The sequence below is a fragment of the Copadichromis virginalis genome, linkage group LG14 (assembly GCF_057382275.1).
Source record: "Copadichromis virginalis isolate Kocher_CV1m ecotype Utaka linkage group LG14, C_Virginalis_male_GT1.1, whole genome shotgun sequence".
In the NCBI taxonomy this organism is placed as follows: Eukaryota; Metazoa; Chordata; class Actinopteri; order Cichliformes; family Cichlidae; genus Copadichromis; species Copadichromis virginalis.
The window spans coordinates 43,168,680-43,185,658 of NC_140631.1; the positions used below are offsets into that span (position 1 = coordinate 43,168,680).

The following is a 16,979-nucleotide window of genomic DNA, read 5'->3' on the forward strand; positions in this document are numbered from 1 at the left end:
TTAAACATCCATGGAAACTTGTGTTTGTTTGGTGTGATCTCCGGGCTTGGAGGTTTCTGTTCCCTGTCACACTGCTTCAGTGAGGTCCGGCTCTGAGGAGGCCCACGGCTTCCTGAAAGCCGTCCGAGGCTTCAGTGAACATGATCAGCTTCCTCTGATTTTACCTTTGGCATGACAGGCTGCTGCTGACAAAGAGCCTAAAGACAGTTTAAAACGGCTTCTTTGCTGGAGAGCTGTTGCTCAAGGGCACTTTAAAAACTACAAGAACATCTGACTCAAGACTTTTGCACATTACTGTTGTATTTATACAGCACGCATCAACACACTGGGGCCAACACAAAGGATAGAAGGGCCTTCAGCACCTTGGCCACAGGTCTGTGGTCACATGTCTGAAGATGAAACAGCGTTACAGTAAACCGAGCAGCTGGATACGGGAGCATGGAGCAATGTCGGAGTTATCCAAGGTTACAACATTCTCAGGCAAAAGTTCTGGTGACTAAAGTGAGCTCGAGGTTCCTGAGTCTGTGTTTCAGAGCCGACTTTCCGACCTCTCAACTCTGTTCAGGTCTAAAAGCTTCAGCCAGCAGTGATCAGAGCTGCCTGTGTGTAGGACGGACCGACACCCGAGAAGCTCGAACGCGGCTGATTGAAACACGAAAACTTCAACCCTGGAGTTCTCTAGCACATCAAGACTATCTCTCCACACCGTTACATATTCCATATGTACGGGGTACGATCTCCCTTGGTCGTGGCGCGTGGATACTTCTTTAAGACACTCCAGCGTGCCAGGCCACGCCCCACAGCTCACGTGCGTGGTTCACATGACCAGCGGGGCTCCTGTCATTGCTCGAGTGGGGCGGCTCCTCGCCTCTGCAGCTTGAGCCACTGCTATTACTGCTGCTCATGCAACTGCATGCTGTTTCCCCCTGGCGTCTTGCCCGAACTTTGCTGGTTTATGCGCCAGCCGCACCACGCTGTGTCTGATACGTCAGCCAGCGAGCGTGTGTGTTCCAGCCTGCGGCGCCAGCTGTGCACGAGTGTATCGTCCTCAAGTTGACTCTTGAGGCTCCTCTGTCAGTCGGCCCTCGCTGTGGCGAGTGAGAGCTCTCCAGCCTGTAGCGCCATCTCTCTATCTGGCGTATTTCCCACATGTCATAGGTTTATGCGACCAGCTAGAGATCGCACGGTTACTGTGTAACCTGGGTCCTCTTAGGCTACGTTCACACTGCAGGCGAAAGCGCATCGAATTTCTATGCGACCCATATCCGATCATGGTGTGACAGTGTGAACGGCACAAATCCGATATTTTCAAATCCGACCTGGGTCACTTTCGTATGTGGTGCTGAATCCGATGTTTTAGAAAGCGACTGCTGTTTGATGGGGGTTTTTTTTGTTTTTTTATATAAACTTTATTTAACAAACAATGAGTATACAACATACAAACAGATGGGGACTTCCGGTGGCTCGTAGCACCGCATGGCCGCATAGAGAGTGACCTCTGGCACCAACCGTGTGTTTCCCCGGACTCGAGAGCTGTATTGGGGCTACACTGCCATTTTTCGACGCAAGAATGAGTGGGGATAAATCTAAAAAGGGAGGATACGGGCTACGAAACATTCTTGACTGTGAAATGGAGAAGGACGCCGCGGCTAGTGAGGCAAGCCTCGCATCGGGACAAGATGGCGACCGAGGAGAAGGTCTGGGTTGGCTTCGGGATGCTGTGTCGGAGTCTTACACGCCTCTCTGCAGCTTCTCTCCTCCTGCTACCCCCCCAAAAACCCATCTCCATAGAGACTGTGTCAGCTCCCAAACAGACAAAAAACAAACTAAAAACCAGCAACAAACAACTTAAACATAAACAATTACAAAGAAAGAACAATAAAGTATCCACATCTGAACCAAAGAGTAACACAGTGAAATGTGGATTATTAAATATTAGGTCTCTCTCCTCCAAGTCTCTGTTAGTACATGACTTAATAATTGATCAACAAATTGATTTACTCTGCCTTACAGAAACCTGGTTGCAGCAGGATGATTATGTTAGTTTAAATGAATCAACACCCCCGAGTCATTCTAACTACCAGAAACCTCGAAGCACAGGCCGAGGGGGGCGGTGTGGCAGCAATTTTTCACACCAGCCTATTAATTAATGAAAGACCAAGACAGACTTTTAATTCATTTGAAAGCCTGATGCTTAACATTGTCCACCCCAGCTGTGAAACTCTGAAACCAGTCTTACTTGTTATCATCTATCGTCCACCTGGGCCTTACACAGAGTTTCTGTCTGATTTCTCAGACTTTATATCTGATTTAGTTCTGAGCTCAGATAAAATAATTATTGTGGGTGATTTTAACATCCATGTAGATGCTAAAAATGACAGCCTCAACATGGCATTTAATCTGTTATTAGACTCAATTGGTTTCTCTCAAAATGTAAAAGAACCCACCCACCACTTTAATCACACTCTAGATCTTGTTTTAACATATGGCATAGAAACTGAACATTTAACAGTGTTTCCTGAAAACCCTCTCCTGTCTGATCATTTCCTGATAACATTTACATTTACAATAATTGATTACACAGCGGTGGAGAGTAGACTTTATCAAAGTAGATGTCTTTCTGAAAGTGCTGTAACTAAGTTTAAGAATATAATCCACCCACTGTTATCATCTCCAATGCCCTGTACCAACATAGAGCAGAGCAGCTATCTGAACCCAACAGAAGTCGATCATCTTGTTAATAATTTCACCTCCTCACTACGTACGACTCTGGATACTGTAGCTCCTGTGAAAACTAAGGTCTCTAATCAGAAGTACCTGACTCCGTGGTATAATTCTCAAACACGTAGCCTAAAGCAGATGACTCGTAATCTGGAGAGGAAATGACGTGTCACAAATTTAGAGGATCATCATTTAGCCTGGAGAAATAGTTTGCTGCTTTATAAGAAAGCCCTCCACAAAGCCAGAACATCTTACTATTCATCACTGATTGAAGAAAATAAGAACAACCCCAGGTTTCTCTTCAGCTCTGTAGCCAGGCTGACAAACAGTCAGAGCTCTTTTGAGCCAACCATCCCTTTAACGTTAACTAGTAATGACTTCATGAACTTCTTCACAAATAAAATTTTTATCATTAGAGAAAAAATTACCAGTAATCATCCCACAGATGTAATATTATCTACAGCTACTCTTAGTACCATTGATGTTAAGTTAGACTCTTTTTCTCCAATTGATCTTTCTGAGTTAACTTCAATAATTACTTCCTCCAAACCATCAACGTGTCTTTTAGACCCCATTCCTACAAAACTGCTCAAAGAAGTCCTGCCATTAATTAATGCTTCGATCTTAAATATGATCAACCTATCTCTAATGATCGGCTATGTACCACAGGCCTTCAAGCTGGCTGTAGTTAAACCTTTACTCAAAAAGCATCTCTAGACCCAGCAGTCTTAGCTAATTATAGGCCAATCTCCAACCTTCCTTTATATCAAACATCCTTGAAAGAGTAGCTGTCAAACAGCTAACAGATCATCTGCAGAGGAATGGCTTATTTGAAGAGTTTCAGTCAGGTTTCAGAGCTCATCACAGCACAGAAACAGCTTTAGTGAAGGTTACAAATGATCTTCTTATGGCCTCTGACAGTGGACTCATCTCTGTGCTTGTCCTGCTAGACCTCAGTGCAGCGTTCGATACTGTCGACCATAATATCCTATTAGAGCGATTAGAACATGCTGTAGGTATTACAGGTACTGCGCTGCAGTGGTTTGTATCATATCTATCTAATAGACTCCAGTTCGTGCATGTAAATGGAGAGTCCTCTTCACACACTGAGGTTAATTATGGAGTTCCACAGGGTTCAGTGCTAGGACCAATTCTGTTTACATTATACATGCTTCCCTTAGGCAGCATCATTAGAAGACATAGCATACATTTACACTGCTATGCAGATGACACCCAGCTCTATCTGTCCATGAAGCCAGATAACACACACCAATGAGTTAAACTGCAGGAATGTCTTAAAGACATAAAGACCTGGATGGCCGCTAACTTTCTGCTTCTTAATTCAGATCAAACTGAGGTTATTGTACTCGGCCCTGAAAAGCTTAGAAATATGGTATCTAAGCAGATTCTTCCTCTGGATGGCATTACCTTGGCCTCCAGTAACGCTGTGAGGAACCTTGGAGTCATTTTTGACCAGGACATGTCCTTCAACGCACATATTAAACAAATATGTAAGACTGCTTTCTTCCATTTGTGCAACATCTCTAAAGTTAGAAATATCCTGTCTCAGAGTGACGCTGAAAAACTAGTTCATGCATTTATTACTTCCAGGCTGGACTACTGTAATTCATTATTATCAGGATGTCCAAAAAACTCGCTGAAAAGCCTTCAACTGATCCAAAATGCTGCAGCAAGAGTCCTGACAGGGACTAGAAAGAGAGAGCAGATTTCTCCTGTTTTGGCTTCCTGTTAAATCCAGGATTCAAAATCCTGCTCCTCACATACAAGGTCTTAAATAATCAGGCCCCATCTTATCTTAATGACCTTGTAGTACCATATCACCCTATTAGAGCACTTCGCTCTCGCTCTGCAGGCCTACTTGTTGTTCCTAGAGTATTTAAAAGTAGAATGGGAGGCAGAGCCTTCAGTTTTCAGGCCCCTCTTCTGTGGAACCAGCTTCCAGTTTGGATTCAGGAGACAGACACTATCTCTACTTTCAAGATTAGGCTTCAAACTTTCCTTTTTGCTAAAGAATATAGTTAGTGCTGGACCAGGTGACCCTGAATCCTCCCTTAGTTATGCTGCAATAGACGTAGGCTGCCGGGGATTCCCATGATGCATTGAGTTTTTCCTTTCCAGTCACCTTTCTCACTCACTATGTATTAACAGACCTCTCTGCATTGAATCATATCTGTTATTAACCTCTGTCTCTCTTCCACAGCATGTCTTTATCCTGTCTTCCTTCTCTCACCCCAACCGGTCGCAGCAAATTGCCCCGCCCCTCCCTGAGCCTGGTTCTGCCGGAGGTTTCTTCCTGTTAAAAGGGAGTTTTTCCTTCCCACTGTTGCCAAAGTGCTGCTCACAGGGGGTCATATGATTGTTGGGTTTTTCTCTGTATCTATGAAGTGCCTTGAGGCAACTTATGTTGTGATTTGGCACTATATAAATAAAATTGAATTGAATTGAATTGAATTATGAGTAGCGTACTGGTGGCCGAAATGGCTACATTGCGAACCGAATTGAAAAGTGACTTCAAAGCATTCGGTACGGAATTTCGGGAGGATATAAAGAAGCAAATGGCCGAACTCTCTAAGGAATTGAATCAAAGATTACACGAGATGGCGGATCAGGTGGAGGAAATGACTGGTCGGCTAAAGCACGTCGAGGACAACATGGCTGACTCGGAACGCTGGGACATTGGTGTTAGGGATACACTTGTGCAGCTGTTGGAAAATCAACGGGCGCTTCAGGAAAAGGTGTCCAATATGGAGGGCCGCGCTAGGCACAAAAACATCCGGATCTACGGCGTACCGGAAAACTCGGAGGGCTCGTCGGTGACTACCTTTGTCGAAAATCTGATCAAAGAACACCTAGGCGAAGATTTCGGCCCGGACCGTGCCCTCGGCATTGAGCGCGCACACCGCGCGTTGGGACCAAAACCACCCCCGAACGCCCCACCATGCTCAATAATAGTGCGCTTCCTCCGGTTCTCTGTTAAAGAAGAGATTCTCCGCACGGCATGGAACAAAGGGGTACATATCCAAAACAAACGGGTGTATTTCGATCATGACTACTCCCTGGAAGTGCAGAAAAGGAGACGGGAATATATTCCAGTTAAGAAGGCTTTGAAGGACAGCGGGATCCGCTTCCAGACACCACTAAGTAAGATGCGAGTGTTTTATGCGTCAGGCAATGTCCTATATAATACCGCGAGCCAAGCTGCCGAGGATTATGTTGTATTCCACATATCCACTTGATGGCTTATAATTTCTATAAAATGCTGTCACTAAATGTAAATGGCCTGAATAGCCCTATTAAAAGAAGCAAATTAATTGCCAAATTGAAAAAGGAGACAGTAGATTTGGCATATTGGCAAGAAACTCATCTAGATAATGCAGAACATGAGAAATTAAAAAAGATGGGTTTCAGACATACATTCTATTCATCGTATAGGGCCGGGAAAAAACGAGGAGTAGCTATCCTTATCTCAAATAAAATAAAATTTGAACATATATCTACTCTAAGTGATAAGGAAGGTCGGTTTGTTTTAGTAAAAGGTAGAATAGAGAATAAGGCGGTGACACTATTAAATGTCTATGCACCCCCAGGAAGCAACGCAAGCTTCTTTAAGAAGATATTTGATTTGATCTCTAAGGAAACGGTGGGAACTCTTATTTGTGCAGGAGATTTTAATTTACTGTTAAATCCCAGATTAGACTCAAATAATAGGGCCAAGAAAAGCACGTCTGGAGGGAAACGGGTTAAAGGAATGTTAACGGAATTAGGACTTATTGATGTGTGGCGATCTATCCATGGGTCAGCGTCAGGATTCACTTTTTACTCTGCTCGACACTCAGTGTATTCGAGGATAGATTACTGTTTTATGTTTAATAGGGATTTACACAGGATAAAAGATTGCAGAATAGGTCCAAGAGATGTCTCTGACCACAGTGGAATTTATATAACGTTACATTTGGACGGGACACGGAAGACAACTTTGTGGAGACTAAATACCGGTATGTTAAATTACCCCGCTTTTGTGAAACAAATGACAGCCGATCTTAACTTGTACCTGCAGGACAATGATAATGGAGAGACAAATCACAGTATTGTGTGGGATGCAGCCAAAGCTGTCCTCAGAGGAAAAATAATTGCGTGGTCGACCGTGATTAAAAAGAAAAAGTCACAAGAATTGTTACAACTGCAGGATAGATTAATGGCCTTGGAACAGTCAGGTCTAAAGGATAAAAATACTACAGTAACCCACCAGATCAGACCGATTAAGCAGGAGATAGATAAGATATTGAGCGAAGAAGTAGAGAAAAACATAAGGTTCATGAAACAGAGGTATTATGAGGCGGGGCCTAAGGCGGCGAAGCAGTTGGCGTGGCGGATTAGAAAACAGCAAGCTGAAAATAATATTTATAAGATTAGAGACCCGGTTGGTAACAATGTTGTAACTGACCTGGATGAAATTCAAAAAGCGTTTGAAAAGTATTACAAATCCTTATATAGTCAATCTACTCAGGGTGATGTAAATAAGATGACTGACTTTTTGAATTCCTTAGACCTGCCTACGATTGGTCGAGAGGCAAATAGTAAGTTAACGTCCTTAATATCTCGGGAAGAAATAATTAAAGCTATCTCCAGCCTTAAATCCAATAAATCACCAGGTACCGACGGGCTCCCTGCCGAATGGTACAAAACCATGAGGGAAAGCCTTCTTCCCCTGTTGGAAACTAGTTTTAACTACATTTTGAAAGGAGGTCTGGTACCTCCCTCTTGGAAGGAGGCCTTCATATCTGTTTTGCCAAAGGGGGGACAGGATAGACTAAACTGCAAATCTTATAGGCCGATAAGTGTCCTGAACTCAGACTATAAACTATACACAACTATTTTGGTGCGAAGAATGGATGCTGTAATGCCTTCTTTGATTGATGAAGACCAAACGGGTTTCTTGAAAAATAGACAAACCCACGATAATATTAGACGAGCTTTACACATCATCGAACACATTAATAATAAGAAAACAAGCTCAGTTATTCTTAGCTTAGATGCTGAAAAAGCATATGATTCAGTGAATTGGGACTTCCTCTTCCTAGTGATGAAAAGATTTGGTTTCTGTAGCGAGTTTATAAGATGTTTCCAAGCTCTTTATTCTCTCCCTACTGCCAGAATAAAAATTAACGGTAGCCTCTCCGATACTATTTTTTTAGAACGAGGATGTAGACAGGGGTGTCCAGCAAGCCCCTACCTCTTCAACTTGTTTATCGAACCTCTAGCCCAGGCTATACATCAGGAAACATCGTTGAAAGGGATTGTAATAGGAGGGGACGAGTACAAGGTGTGTTTATACGCAGACGATGTCTTGGTGACAATCATGGATCCCAGCTCAGGTATACCAGTATTAATGGGGATGTTGGAAACATATGGCCTGTATTCAGGGTATGTCCTTAATGTCAAAAAAACTCAAGTTCTGTCATTTAATTTTTCTCCGGACCAGACACTACTGGCAAAATTCAAGTTTAATTGGGAGGCAACTGCTATCAAATATTTGGGAGTGTTTCTGCCTAGAGATCTGACACAACTGTACGATATTAATTACAGTCATATTAATAGAGAAATATATAGCGATCTCAACATTTCGGCCTTGCTCCCTCTCGACCTTGGCAACAGGATACAGATAATTAAAATGAATATTCTCCCCAAACTACTCTATCTTTTTCTTGCTTTACCTATTCTAATTCCAGAGAAGCAATTCAGGGAATGGAATAAGCAGATTTCGAGATTCATTTGGCTTAACAAAAGACCACGGGTGAAGTTCTCTACTTTGCAGGTGCCGAAAGACAAAGGGGGCTTGGCTCTACCTTCATTAAGGAATTACTACTTATCTGCTCAGCTGAGGTCCTTGGTGTGTTGGTGTAATCCATCTTTTTGTGCGAGGTGGAAGACTATTGAGATGTCTCTCTCAGACACGCCAATCCAGTCTAGACTTGGTCACGCGGCTTCTGATTTGGACGATACCTTGACGCCCAGCCACTGGGTCACTTTTACATTAAAAATATGGAGGGGAGTGGTCAAGCAGGCGCAACTCCAGGAAGAGATAAAACTTCTGAGGTGGCCAGCGTATGACCCTGATTTTTTACCTGCTTCCCACGATAGTAGATTTAAACAATGGGTGTTGCATGGAATCACTGCTGGGTGTTTGGTTATTGTAAAATCTAAAATTATGGCTTTTGATACCCTATGCAAGACTTACGATCTTGGGAAACAAGACTTTTTTCGATACTTGCAACTCCGTGACTATATTGGCAAAAGACTGGAGAGCTGTGTCCGTGGAGACTTCTCGATTGTTAATATTTTCATTGATGCTTATGACTCTGGGAGTAACAGAGCCTTGATAAGTAAACTGTATAAATGTCTGACTAAGCTCAAAGGGCACTCAACGATTTACATAAAGCAGAAATGGGAAAAAGAAATGGACATTGTGATTACAGAAGATGGGTGGGCACGGATCTGGGAGACACAGTTTACCACGACTAACTCCAACATGTGGCGGGACTTCTGCTGGAAGAACATTATACGCTATTTCATAACGCCTAAACAGAAGTCTAAATTCAGTGCTACACCTGCGTTTTGCTGGAGGAGTTGTGGGGAAGACGTGGCTGATTACGGTCATATATTCTGGTCCTGCCCACTCATACGACCCTTCTGGATGGAAGTTATAAAGATAATTACAGAGGTGTTGGGATTCCACGTGTCTTGTACATTTACCTCATTGTATCTGGGATATTTTACAGACGATTTAGCTGCAGATGATGTTTACCTTCTGAAAGTTCTCTTGGCTTCTGCGAAGAAGGCCATAACAAAACGCTGGCTCTGTAGAGATCCTCCCACTGTAACACTTTTTACCTCTATAGTGGAAGACGTCAAATTGATGGAATGTATGACTTTCACTCTGCGACTGCAGGGAGATTTGGGAAGGAGACGGTGGAGAAAATGGCTGGACTTTACAGCTTGTGGCAGCACCCTTTGATGCATAGAATTAGTAATGCAGACTTGTTGACGTATGTATGTGTGGATGTGCAGATGTATGTACAGGTGTATGTTATCTTCCCATGACCTCATACTGTTTCTGTTTTTTCTTTTTCTATTTTATCTTGTTGCATAAAAATGTTCCTAAACAAATAAAAAGTGTCAAAACAAAAACAAAAACATACGAACAGATGAAGTATACAAAACAACAGAACATGAACACACAAAGCCAGGGGTAAAAGAAAAAGGTAACAATTATAAGAATACACGCAAAAATCCACATACACAAGTTGTTTTGAGAGCCTTTTTGTTGGTGGAGTCTGATATTGATTGTATGTACATTTCCACATCCTTAAAATAATGACAGAAATATGGTGTTTTGTTAGTAAACCTGCTGTTTGATGGTCATGTCGCATTAAATCCGTCTTTTACGTCACTGACACAAGACAGACGCCAATTATCAGCGGTGGAGCAGACATGGTGAACGCTTCCTGGACATCCATGGTAGATGTCAGTGAAACTGTTGGGAAGACAACGTGAACATTTTATTTGTACTGTACTGTATAATACACTTACACATACACTTATTCTTCTTTTTTATACTAAGTTAATATACTGTGTTGTGTTGTTTGTTACGTTGTGATGTGTCATATCGTGTCGTGTTGTGTTATATGTAGTGCCGACGTAGGACAGTTTTTCCAATTTCATTGTACTACTGTACTATGTATGACTGTGCAATGACAATAAAGAGTTATCTTATCTTATCTTAATCTGCAGATTCTGACAGAAATCTGCAGCTATCCTTTGAAGCAGCGCTCCTCTAAAACAGCAACAAGGATCATTATTAGGTTATTTACATTATTATGTAAATAACAAAATAACTTAAAGCAAAAATTGGGAAACGTAAAGTCCGAAGTCTTTATATTAAGGGCCATCAGTCAAACAATACTGTTGGTCTGGGTCTAAACAGAGCGCGTTGTGTGTGACGTCTTCTTTTGCGCATGCGGCCGCTTTGAGGGTTCACACTAGAGCGCGTTTGCTGTCGCATTTTATTTGTAGTGTGAACGAGCAGACAAAAAAATCAGATTTGATCAAAAAATCAGAATTGAGCATCAAGACCTGCAGAGTGAACGTAGCCTATCTCTCCACCATCAGGCTGCTGGGAGACGCGTTCTATCACCGGCGTGACGTCTGCACAACTGTTTTATACGTGAGCTGTGGGGCGTGGCCAGGCGTGCCGAAGCATCTTAAAGAAGTATCCACGCACCACGACCAAGGTACCCCGTACATATGGAATATGTAACAGTGTGGAGAGATAGTCTCTCACTAAGAGAACCAAGGTTACACAGTAACCGTGCAGTACGAGCCAATCAGGAGCCTAACCTGGTAACCACCTGAGTCAGAACATCATCGACAGTGAGATCAATAAAAATTATTGATCCTCAGGTCATTGATGACTTCAGGGAGAGCTGCTGCGATTGGTTCTTATCATAAAGACTGTGACATCAAAGGTAGTTGTAAATTATTTCTAATACTCTGAAGAAGAAGAGAAGATTAAAAACATCTATAATTATTGATCATCACTGGATCCAGGTGATTGTTTGACATTCAGCTGCTGATAACAGAATGATGCGTGAAACAGAGACATACAGATGTGATCACTTTGGTGTGGGTGGGGTCAAGTGCACAGAGACTGATCAATACCTTCTCCTAGGGCTGCTCGATTATGGCAAAAATGATAATCACGATTATTTTCACTGACATTGAGATCTCGATTATTTGACGATATTTATTTAATAATAACAATGTGTTGAATAATGACTTTAAAAAATAATATAAAATAGTGTGCAAATACTGATAACAGTGCAAATGTTTGCAATATAAGAAATCAATGAAAAATGTAAACATCTGTGTTTAGTGAGCTTTGCAGTGTTGCTCTGTGGTGCAGCTACTGTAGCAAAGTTTACACACTGTGTCTACTTGATCCACGTCTGACTGAACCCATAATGTTTCCACACCACTGAAGCTTTTTACCTCTTCAACCAACAGCAGTCACTCTCCTCTCCAAATAACTTCTGCTTAGCTTTCCGAGCTTCCCTCGGGTCCTCTTAATTGTTGTGACGCGTGTTCGAAATGCAGAGAGGTGCGCTCGATTTGCCACACGGAGCAGCGTGAGAGTAAAGCACGAGGGAGGGGCTAATAATCGGCTCAGTCATTTTTAATGATCGTTGAAAGCCCAGATTGTAATCGTGATTAAAATTCAATTAATTGAGGAGCCCTACCTTCTCCCAGAGCTTTTTATTATTATAAACTTTGCAGTAAATTTGGGTGTGTTTGATTTTCTCTCGGCTCTGATCCTTGTTGGCGTCGTTACCTTTTATCACGTCTGTTCATGCACAGATATCCTCGTGTTGGTGTTGTTCCCACATCATCATAATAAATGTTGTTCCAGGTTCAACATTGCAACTGACCAATCACATTGTTGTGACGTCATACTTTTGTGACTTCGGAAAAAACGCTGAAAAAAAAAAAAAAAAAAAAAAAAAAAAAAAAATCTACTGAACTTGCGAGAAACCGCCGCTGTCGCCGATCCAGCAGCTGTAATTCTTTGCATTTCAGGATACTGTTCTTTAATAAACCGTAAGCATTACACATGCTGTCCTTGCAACACTGGAATGTCATAAATGAATCAATTGCTTGGCTTGCAAAAGTATGACATCACAACAATGTGATTGGTCAGTTGCAATGTTGAACCTGGGACAACATTTATTATGATGATGTGGGAACAACACGAGGATATCAGATCATCCTCTGTTCAGTGTCACTGCCTCGTGTGGCTCGTGTTCACAGCAGGTCTGCCGGTCAGGGCAGAAATCACAGATCAATGCCACATCACTTTTATTTCAACACAATGACTCAGTGAGAAAATACAATCTTTGAAAAAAGGAGAGCTGTCCTTTGTTTCCTCGCACTGACACTAATGAAAAGAAATAAAGAAGTGGGCGGGGTTTGTCGGGGCCCTTTCACCTCCAGCACGCTGCTTTAAGACAAAGTTGTCGAACGGCTCGGAGGTCAGAGCTGGACTCGGCTGCACGGCAGGCTTCATCAGAGAAACCGCGTGGATGAGTCTGAGCTGCAGAGAGCTGTCTCTGTGACGCTCGCCACGCAGAAACAAAGAGCAGACCGATCACGCTCTACTGTCCTTTAGAGGCCGCGGCCCTGCTCCGTCCTGTCAGTCACATGACCTCCTGCAGTTGTTCTTCAGCCTCAAACTTACAGAAACAGGTTTTAGATGCAGGATGCGGACCTGCCTTAACATGGGCCGGCGGGCGCCGTCTGTCCTGTCCCCCGGGTTTAAATCATCCCGCTCCACTGAAGCGACGTGTAGCAGACCCTGGCGTCTGGCCCCGGCGAACACAGAAGGACCGTCTTCTTCACGTTGGATCCCAGACGAGCCACGGCGAGGACATCCAGCAAACACACGGACTCATCCAGAGACACACAGACGGCGATAAAGTGAGCGTGGAACCGCAGAGGGTCACCTGACGAGACATGACCGCACAGAGTCAGCAGCAGCCTGACATCACTGACGTCAGCAGTGATGTCAGGCTGTCAGCCTCAGGAATCATTCTGGTCAGGTGTTGAGCTCCTCACTCACCTGGATACACCAGGAAGTCTCCTCCAAACTTTCCTGCTGAGGTCAGGTAGAAGCCCCGCCCCCGTAGGTCTCTGAACACCTGGTACCTGGCGTCACAGCGGGGCTCAGCCCCAGTTGGCCCGTAGGCCTGCAGGAAGGCTCGAGCTTCAGGACAGTAACTTAGCCCCGCCCTCGCCGTGCTCAGCTGGACTGCCATTGCTGACTGCGGGAAGGTGAAGTTCTGGTCCAGAGCCTGCAGGCGGCGCCGCAGGGCTTCATCTGCACTTGTAGTGCCAGACTCTGCACCTGAGAGGACGGGCACCGTGAGCGCAGCCGCCAGGTACAGAATGCAGAAACCTTATCACGGCAACACTCACCTGTCATAGCTCGGAGCAGCGCCAACTTCCTGTCCTCCAGTGCGAGGACGCTCTGCTCCTCAAAGCTCCTCTTCTCCTCCTCCTCGTGCTTCTGACGGAGCTCCGCCCCCCCCCAATCCTGCTGAGAACAACAACAACACATCAAACACACAGGACGCTCGGCCTTGCAGTTCCTATGACAACCAGCAGTGAGTCCGTGCCACAGAGTCCCGTGTTAAAATAAACATGTCTCCAGCCTGGCACGCTAACTGTACGTACAGGGTGACAGTGACCTCGGAACAGCCAACATGGCGGCCAGCTTAATGAGGTGCCACGATGAGCGCCAGCACCTCTAACGACCCGCTCTGACCTGGCAGCGGTCCGGCAGGGCTGCAGCGGCGCGGCGCTCCCTCAGCAGCCCCTCCTCCTCCGGCAGCAGCAGCAGCGGTCGACCCAGGCGCCCGTTCTGTCGGGGCGTTCGGGGCAGCGACCCCAGGAGTGCCCCCACCAGGCCTTGAGCCCTAACAGCCCTCAGGTCCTGCATCCTCCACACCAACGGGGCGGAGTCACACAAACTCACTCCCACAGCTGGGGCGGCGTACTCTTCCTCAGAGCCCAGACGCCGCTCCCCGCAGGACAGCGCCTCCATCAGGACGACCTGTGGAGACAGAGGACTCAGTCAGCTGACGTGTGAGAGTCACACACACAGCCTCTGCAGGAGGATCAAATGATGGCGAGCTGCTAGAAAAACTTTATTCCACAAAAGAACAAAGTCCAAGTGCAGCAGCTACCTCAGTCGCACACAGATTACATGAAATACATACAGCACACAACGTTTCACAACTTGTTGTCCTGATGTGGTCCGGATAAAACGCCGTTCCAAAACCACTGGGATCACTTTTTATAGTCTGACATAAACGTGTGCAGTGTGAGCACGCCAGAACAAAGGAACAGACTCGTGTGTGGCATCACAGTTTGACTGTTTTAAGGAAACCTATGGTAGGACACACCTGTGGACACGTTTAAAGGACACGTCCTTCTTCCAGGTAATACCAGAGACGAGGCGATTCCAACAGAAGACTTCCTCCTGGAACAGAGCTCTGACCTCTTCATCACAGTTTCAACAACATCAGAATTACAGACAAAGAAACAAAAGCTCCAGTTTATGAAGATGACATCACACATGCTTGTAGGAAGCTGAGTAATAATAAATGTGTTGTTTAGAGAGGAGGAAGACAGCAGCGTTCTCATAAGAGTTCATCATTGAAGAGTTCTTTATAAAAATCTTCAGCCTTATCTTTGCTTTTTCACTGCAGAAGATTTCTTTGATTTTTGAGCTGAAGAGTCAAGGATCCATTCCCAGCTCTACAGCTCACCTGGAGATGCCCGCTGCCTCTCAGAGACCGAGCTCAATGAGCACCGGCTGAAACTGAAGTTTAATGAGCCTCGTCTTTGTTGGTCTTTAGTGAGAACGATACCGAACAATCAAATCTCACCTTTATTGACGTGAAGACAGAGACCTGCTGCTCCGTAGGAGACGTGAAGTGTTTTAATAGCTAAATGAAATTTGGCTCCAAACTTGTATCGTCTGCTGACTGACACTCTCCGAGCCGACAAACAGCTGAGGAACCAGCCGACTGAGCATGCGCACTTACGGTCCGATCCGAGGCTCACTCCGACTCTCCGGTCCGTCAGCCGATCCAATCCCCGAGCTCACGAGGGAGCGCCTGGTCCCGACCTGCCGTAAACTGCTGCGGCTGTAGCTGTTGTCAGTGGGCGGACCGGAAACACGAGCGCTTAGACCGGAAGAAGCAGCGCAACTGCCGGGTCACGTGAGTTCCCTGCTCTTTCCTCTGAAAGTGTTTTTAGTTGAACAGTGTAAGAAGTAAAAATGAATTAACACAAGGGGACTTAAAGACTCAATTAAGCGCAAAGCTGTTTTTCTGTCCATTTTAGAACTACAAAAAATATTTACCCCTCCATCGAATTTATGAGAGACAGATTTAAATTTGTGTTAGACAACTGTTATATTTGTAAAACAACTTCGGAAACAACAGAGCACATGTTCTATGGGTGTGGGACAATCCAGAACTTATGGAAATCTCTCCATGTCCTAATATTGTCCCAGTATGGAAATATTGATTTTTGGTCTTTTCAAAATATTCAAATTGGAGTAATCCTTAAGGACAAAAATAGTGAGTTTTTAGTTAACAATCTCATTATTATAACAAAGTATTACATACATAAATGCCGATATGCTAAATCCCCCCCTTCATGGCCTGCTCTTAAAAACGAACTCTCCCTGTTCCGTAAATCTCTGAAGCTAATAAATAAGCCCCAAGCAATCAAATTGCATAGATTTTTGAAGAGTTTGATTTTTCTTAGCCCCTTATTTAAGTTATGAGTCTTGTTTATGGAACCTCACTTTTAGAGAGTTTATGATCCCCCTTGTCTCCTTTATTTCTGTTCCTTGTTTTACATTCTTTTTTTATTGTTATTTATTTATTTTTGTATTGGTTATTCATCTTTTTATATTATTATTATGTAGATGTGTGCGTATGCATGTATATATATATATATATGTATGTATGTATGTTTACTTTCAGTTATTGTCGATTTCATCGTGGTGTACCAACGGCACTGTGGCAGTGATGTGTATTCCTCTGATCGGGAGAAAAGAAAAAGGTGTGATTCTGTTCTGAATGATTCAATATGTCGCTTGTCTCTTTGAGATTGTCATTGTTATTGTTCTAAATAAAGTTCATTCATAGGTCGTTTGGACGTGCTGGTGCGTCCGTGGACTCCAGAGGGTTAAATCAGTTTTTGATGGTTATAAAAATGTTCTGTGATGATGGCAGTATGTAACACACGTTTTGATCTGATAAACACACCTGATGTCTGATAACTTGAAGACATCAGTTGTCAGAGATGGACGCTGCGTCATTAACACTGACCTCAAGCGTCGGCTTTTGGATCCGATGCTTGGAAACTGCTGAACTCTTCAGTGGATGGGGTCCTGTGGACGTGTCACTACTGCCACCCAGACTCTGACACAGCCTAATGTTCCTCAGCTTTGATGCAGAAACACTCGTTCCACACCCAAGGATCCACTGAGGGGACGACAGCAATCAACCAGATGACACCGGGCTGTCCTTTGGTAAACTCCGGGACACCTGCTGCTGTTTTTCAGTTTATAAGACACTAAGTTCAAATCCAGCTGGACACAGGTA

General features: G+C 44.1%; 1 protein-coding gene across 7 annotated transcripts; it reads right to left on the bottom strand.

Annotated features, from left to right (window-relative positions):
- Positions 1-12,637: 12,637 nt before the first annotated feature.
- tsen34 (TSEN34 tRNA splicing endonuclease subunit) lies at positions 12,638-15,690 on the bottom strand. Of its 7 annotated transcripts, none has more exons than XM_085431117.1 (6): positions 15,405-15,690; positions 14,760-14,836; positions 14,120-14,407; positions 13,771-13,891; positions 13,415-13,699; positions 12,638-13,298 (listed from the first exon to the last, which is right to left on the bottom strand). In XM_085431117.1, the coding sequence occupies exons 3-6, from the start codon at positions 14,396-14,398 to the stop codon at positions 13,111-13,113; spliced, it is 873 nt and encodes a 290-aa protein (XP_085287243.1). In that variant the 5' UTR covers positions 14,399-14,407; positions 14,760-14,836; positions 15,405-15,690; the 3' UTR covers positions 12,638-13,110. The 7 variants fall into 7 exon arrangements, with proteins under 7 accessions (XP_085287243.1, XP_085287244.1, XP_085287242.1 ...); XM_085431118.1 differs by having other exon boundaries at positions 14,760-14,856; XM_085431116.1 differs by having other exon boundaries at positions 15,246-15,690.
- Positions 15,691-16,979: the final 1,289 nt, after the last annotated feature.

Coding starts and splice junctions, on each gene's coding strand:
- tsen34 (XM_085431120.1), bottom strand. CDS start 14,398: ATGGAGGCGCTGTCCTGCGGGGAGCGGCGTCTGGGCTCTGAGGAAGAG. Junction 13,892..14,119: donor CCCTGCCGGACCGCTGCCAG/GTCAGAGCGGGT, acceptor TGTTGTTCTCAG/CAGGATTGGGGGGGGGCGGA. Junction 13,299..13,414: donor AGACTTCCTGGTGTATCCAG/GTGAGTGAGGAG, acceptor ATGTCTCGTCAG/GTGACCCTCTGCGGTTCCAC.